The 6,176-nt window shown below is 41.8% G+C and overlaps 1 protein-coding gene across 1 annotated transcript in view; it reads left to right on the plus strand.

The window, feature by feature from the left end:
• The window catches only part of LOC104996369 (protocadherin beta-8-like), a 9,652-nt gene that overhangs the window by 2,816 nt on the left and 660 nt on the right, over nucleotides 1-6,176 (plus strand). The window contains exons 2-3 of the mRNA XM_010850628.1: nucleotides 8-513; nucleotides 4,454-6,164. Coding sequence (XP_010848930.1) covers nucleotides 8-513; nucleotides 4,454-6,164 — 2,217 coding nt within the window. The remainder of the gene's footprint in view (nucleotides 1-7; nucleotides 514-4,453; nucleotides 6,165-6,176) is intronic.

Consider the following 6,176-nt stretch of genomic DNA (forward strand, 5'->3'; position numbering starts at 1 on the left):
GTACCAGCTGCTCAAGGCCACGGAGCCCGGGCTGTTCGGCGTGTGGGCGCACAACGGCGAGGTGCGCACGGCGCGGCTGCTGAGCGAGCGCGACGCGCCCAAGCAGCGGCTGGTGGTGCTGGTCAAGGACAACGGCGAGCCGCCGCTGTCGGCCAGCGTCACGCTGCACGTGCTGCTGGTGGACGGCTTCTCGCAGCCCTACCTGCCGGCCCCGGAAGCGGAAGCGGCGGCCGCGGCGCCGGCCGACCCGCTCACCGTCTACCTGGTGGTGGCCTTGGCGTCGGTGTCGTCGCTCTTCCTCTTCTCGGTGCTGGTGTTCGTGGCGGTGCGGCTGTGCAGGAGGGGCGGGGCGGCCTCGGCGGGTCGCTGCCCGGTGGCCGAGGGCCACTTCCCGGGCCACCTGGTGGACGTCAGCGGCACGGGGACCCTGTCGCAGAGCTACCAGTACGAGGTGTGCCTGATGGGAGGTACCGGGACCGGCGAGTTCAAATTCCTAAAGCCAGTTGTACCCAAGTTTCAGAGCCATTTCCCGGGGCCAGAAATAAATCCCCAATTTTAGGGAAGACTTTAGTTTCAGTATTCAGTGACAATAGTTGTTTTTAATATAACAAATATTTTAAATTGATGACGGTTAAAGGTTTTTCTGGCAACTTACCATGAACCTTTAAAACACTAAACTTACTTGCAAAATTTGTTTTTAAAAATGGTATCTTTTTCTCATTACTATAACAAGATTAATGGTCCTAAATGTTGCCTGAAAACAATGATGAAGTCAATAGCTGTACAAACCCTTGTTCTGGCATAGCTTAGATCTATATGAGGAAAAAACAATGGGAAATTATTATCAGTTGTATTCGCTTAACTTTTTCTGCATAGTTTAACAAGTAAATATGTAAGAGCACTACCGTACTAACACACTGAGCCATGACTAATATGAAAGGAGAGAGAACTGATACAGTGAGAATCTGGTTCTTGCTTTATTCTGCTGTCATAGCACTTTGATCATATTTTCTCTTAAAATGTTATACTAATTGTGTTTCATTAATATACCAATGTTAGTTTTAATATAATTGTTTTAATTGCTTTTCATTTAGTTTCATTGGTGTTAAAAAGGGAGAAAAAGCTACACTGTTTATTTAGTGAGATGAAAGGGCATAGTAGGAAACTGGCTTTTCCTACTTGAGAAACACTGATCATCTATGACAGAGTATGCAGTAGCCACTTAAATTCCATTCATCTTTTCTTCTTTAGTAACAGATCCCCAAATTTCATTTAGAACATTAGTGTACTTAGTTAAAAGAAAACATTTTCCCAACCTTCTTGGCAGCTATAATAAAACATTTGACTAGGTTACTGTCAAAGAAATGTATATGAGAATGTTCTAAGAGAGTTTCAGAAAGGCCTTTAAAAGCAAGGTGATTCATCTAGGAAGTGGCTGGGGGGGGGTCCCTTTTGTCTTTCTCTAACTGCCTTTGCTGCTTGGAATGTGTGAGTAACCTTTGGAATATAATGTCATATTGAGCCATAAAGCAAAACTAAAGATGGAAATAATGGTTCAAGACAGTCAGTGTAGCATAAACTACAGGGATATGAGGATCCCTGATAATCGGAGTCATCATGTCATCCCTGAATTGCCTACTTCTGAACTTTTTTTACTTGGGAAATAAAGGGATTTCTATCTCATTTAAGCCTCTATTGTTTTAGTTTTGTGCTACCTCCAGCAGAATCCAATCCTAATGCTCTCACAGTAAGATAGTGTGTTAAAATATTATATAATACAGTAGAATGCACAACTCTTAAGTGTAAGAGAATTCGATGTAACTGATCTTTGTCATTTTTTCTTGATCACTAATTTAGAGTGAGGAGTGCTTTACGTTCATTATTTTTATAATCTTCTGCCAAACCCTAAGGAAGTTGACATATTATCTCCTCTTTTACTTGCACACAATTTGGAAGTAATAAATGGAAAAAAATGTGAAATATATTCTAAGTCTATTTGAATTGAGTACCCCAGTTCTTAACCCAGATGCTATGCCAGCAAGCACTAACTGGTAGCACTGTCTTCAAAACTGAGAAAGTGAAATTCTTTTTCATAAACTGAACTCACATGTAGAAATGTAACTTTTAGTCTATTCCTTGATTTTGGTTCTGTACCAAAGATCACACTGCTCTGAACCAATGAACCCAAAGTTCTTATAGCAGCATTGACCTAAGTAAGCTGGGTCAGATACCACAGTTGATCTTCATCATGATCCAATCAGTCTGATTATATTCCTGTACCTTCTCAACATATCACATTCATTACTGAAGAAATGAATGCTCTGAATAGAGAGTAGAATTAACCCTATGGTTGTATTTTTGTACTATTTCTTCAGTCTTTTTCTGTCAATCCTAATATACATATTCTTTTTTTTGAAAGTTTATTATACACAATTTGTAAGTTCCTTACTCAGATTAAAATACTATATTCACATTAGCCCACTATTTGTTTCGAAGCAGTAGCTATTCTAGTATTCTGAATGAAATAACTAATTTCAGAAAAGTATGAGCAATTATGTGGCAGAATTTTTATCACTAAACAATTTAGAGATTCTGGAATGTTAATAGAGCCAATAGGCTCTAGTAATTTTCTGTTAAAATTAACCATATGGCTTTGACAACATCTCTTTAAAAAATTATACTGAAAAAAGATTTAGAGAGTCATAAATGACTATTTTGAAAAAATGGATCACAAGAGCTGAATCAGACATTCTTAAGCATTTGCTCTGATAATGCTGTCCTTGTAGTGATGAATTTTTGCTTACTTGGATGCTGGGTGCATGAAAATTCATGTTTATGTGTATTAGTTTTGTATTGCTGCTATTAAAAATTACCACAAACATAGTTTCTCAAAACAATAAAAATGTGCTACTATATAGTTCTGTAGGTGTGATGTCTGACATGAGTCTGGGCTAAATTCAGGATGTTAGCAGGGATGCATTTCTTTCTGGTGGCTCTAGAGGAGAATTAATTTCTTGGTCTTTTCCAGCTTTTAGATGCTGCCTATATTACTTGACTCATGGTCTCTTTAATCTACATTCAAAGCCAGCAACACTCTGTCCCTTACTCCAGTTCTTCTGTAATCATATCTCCCTTGATCATAGCCAGGAAAGGTTCTGTCCCTCCCAGATAATCCAAGATAACCTCTCCTTCACAGGGTCCTCAATTTAATTACATTTATGAATTCTCTTTTGACACGTAAGAACATTATTACAGACTTTGGGAATTAGGGCATGAGTATCTTTGGGTAGGTGGCCATTATTCTGCTTACTGTTGGCTGCTTGAAAGAAAATTATCCAGTCTGGCAGTACCACCTATGGCCAAAGAAAGGCATACAAAGACCTTTGTGACAGGAGTTTAGACCTTATTGATTAGATGCTTTAACCCTAGACAAAGTATTAGACAAACTTCTAAATATAGTTAAACAAAAACACTGAGTTTATAAATATATTACGAATCTTTACCAAAATTCAATTTTAATTATAAAACTGGAAAATCTGAACTAAAGGGTATGGGTTTGAGGTAGAAGATGTTCTAAAATTGACTGTGGTTGTGGATGTGAATATACTAAAAGCCATTGAATTATACATTTTGAATGTATAATTTTATGGTATGTGAATTACATCTCATTAAAGCTGTTTTTTAAAAAAGGGAATAAAACAAATCATTCTCATGATTTTTTTTTTAAATCCAAAAACATGGCAGGCCTAATAACTATTAGACTCCCGTTTGGGGAAGTTTTGGAACATGAAACTTTTGGAAAGCCATGAAACATGAAAGTTTTGGAAACTCACTGTCCTCAGACTTAGGTGTTGGAATGAAGAAGTAATATTCTTTAATAAGGCATTGGTAAAATACTCTTTAGAAACATAATTGATTGCAATTTTGCAGTGTCTACTCATTTATAATTCTATAATATTTACCATGAAAATGATATACTAAAGTGTATATTCTTTTTAGCTTAAATGATAATTAAATTATTTTAATCATTAACTCTGAACATTAACATAAATGAAATTTTGCTCTTTGTACTTCTGTGCAACAACACAGCTCTTCCTGAACTCATAAAAGCCATATGGAAATAGAACTTAGTGTTTTAAATTAATGAACACAGTTGACAACCTATCTGGTACATTTAGGATAACTGCATTCAGTTTTGCATTCAGTGAAACCAGTAAAGATGAGACAGAACGCATGGTGGCGCTGCAGGTTAAGGTGATAAAAAAAGAGACTTGCCTTAAAAACAGTAGCTCCAGTATCCAGTTTTCACTGGATAGTTTCACACTGCCTGGAAACTGCCTGAAGAATAGCTTTCTCAGCCACAGCGAAAGTGAGTGTGAAACCTCTCTAAAACTTTATTTAGTGACAAAGCTTTGACCTGCTAGGGCTACCAGGATCTTGGGCATTTATGAAGCTCCTGTGAACCTAGTTGTCAGGAAACAGCAATGGAGACTGGACGGATGCACAATCACAGACAAAGGCAAGTCCTAGTTTTCTTTGTTTGCCTGAGCATGTCTTGGGGGAGCGCTGATTTGGGGCCCTATTCAGTAGTAGAAGAAACAGAGAGAGGCTCCTTTGTGGCAAATTTAGCAAAAGATCTGGAGTTGGGGTTGGCAGAGATGGCTACTCGAGCGGTCCGGATCATTTCCCAGGGGAACAAAGAGCATTTGCAGCTCAAGGTTCAGACGGGGGATTTGCTCCTAAATGAGAAGCTAGATCGAGAGGAGCTATGCGGTCCAACTGAGCCTTGCATACTACATTTCCAAGTATTAATGGAAAAACCTTTAGAGATATTCCAGGCAGAACTGAGGGTGAAGGACATCAATGACCATTCCCCCGTGTTCAATGAAAGAGAAATTATTCTAAAAATACCGGAAAACAGTCCTACAGGAACTGCATTCCCTCTGAGTAATGCTCTGGACTTGGATGTAGGCAGCAACAATATTCAGAACTATACAATTAGCCCCAACTTCCATTTCCGGGTTATAACCCACAAGCGCAGTGATGGCAGAAAATACCCTGAGCTGGTGTTGGACAAAGAGCTGGATCGGGAGGAGGAGCCCGAAATCTCATTAACGCTGACAGCGCTGGATGGCGGCTCTCCACCAAGGTATGGGACAGCCCAGGTTCGCATTGAAGTGGTGGACATCAACGATAACGCCCCTCAGTTTCAGCAGTTGCTCTACAAGGTGCATATTCCTGAAAACAGCCCCGTAGGCTCCCTGGTTGTCACTGTTTCTGCCAGCGATGTAGACAGTGGACTCTATGGGAAAATATCATACACATTCTTTCAGCCTTCTGAAGATATCAGTAAAACTTTGGAGGTAAATCCAGAAACAGGAGAAATTCGACTGAGAAAACAAGTAGATTTTGAAACAGTTCTCTCTTATGAAGTGGACGTCAAGGCCACTGATGGGGGCGGCCTCTCAGGAAAATGCACTCTCCTCCTGCAGGTAGTGGATGTGAATGACAATCCTCCGGAAGTGACAGTATCTGCACTTACCAGCCCCATCCCAGAGAACTCCCCTGAAACTGTAGTTGCTGTTTTCAGTGTTTCAGATCCTGACTCTGGGGACAATGGGAAAACAACTTGCTCCATCCAAGATGACCTTCCTTTTCTTCTAAAACCCTCAGTCAAGAACTTCTACACCTTAGTAACGGAGAGAACACTGGACAGAGAGGAAAGAGCAGAGTACAACATCACCATCACGGTCACTGACATGGGAACCCCAAGACTGAAAACCGAGCACAACATAACAGTGCTGGTGTCCGACGTCAACGACAACGCCCCCACCTTCACCCAGACCTCCTACACCCTGTGGGTCCGCGAGAACAACAGCCCCGCCCTGCACATCGGCAGCGTCAGCGCCACAGACACAGACGCGGGCGCCAACGCCCAGGTCACCTACTCGCTGCTGCCGCCGCCCGACCCGCTCGTGCCCCTCGCCTCCCTCGTGTCCATCAACCCCGACAACGGCCACCTCTTCGCCCTCACGTCCCTGGACTACGAGGCCCTAAGAGCCTTCGAGTTCCGCGTGGGCGCCACCGACCGCGGCTCGCCCGCGCTCAGCAGCCAGGCGCTGGTGCGCGTGCTCGTGGCGGACGCCAACGACAACGCGCCCTTCGTGCTCTACCCG

The sequence above is a fragment of the Bison bison genome, unplaced genomic scaffold, assembly GCF_000754665.1.
Source record: "Bison bison bison isolate TAMUID 2011002044 unplaced genomic scaffold, Bison_UMD1.0 scf7180017864291, whole genome shotgun sequence".
NCBI classification, from domain to species: domain Eukaryota; kingdom Metazoa; phylum Chordata; class Mammalia; order Artiodactyla; family Bovidae; genus Bison; species Bison bison.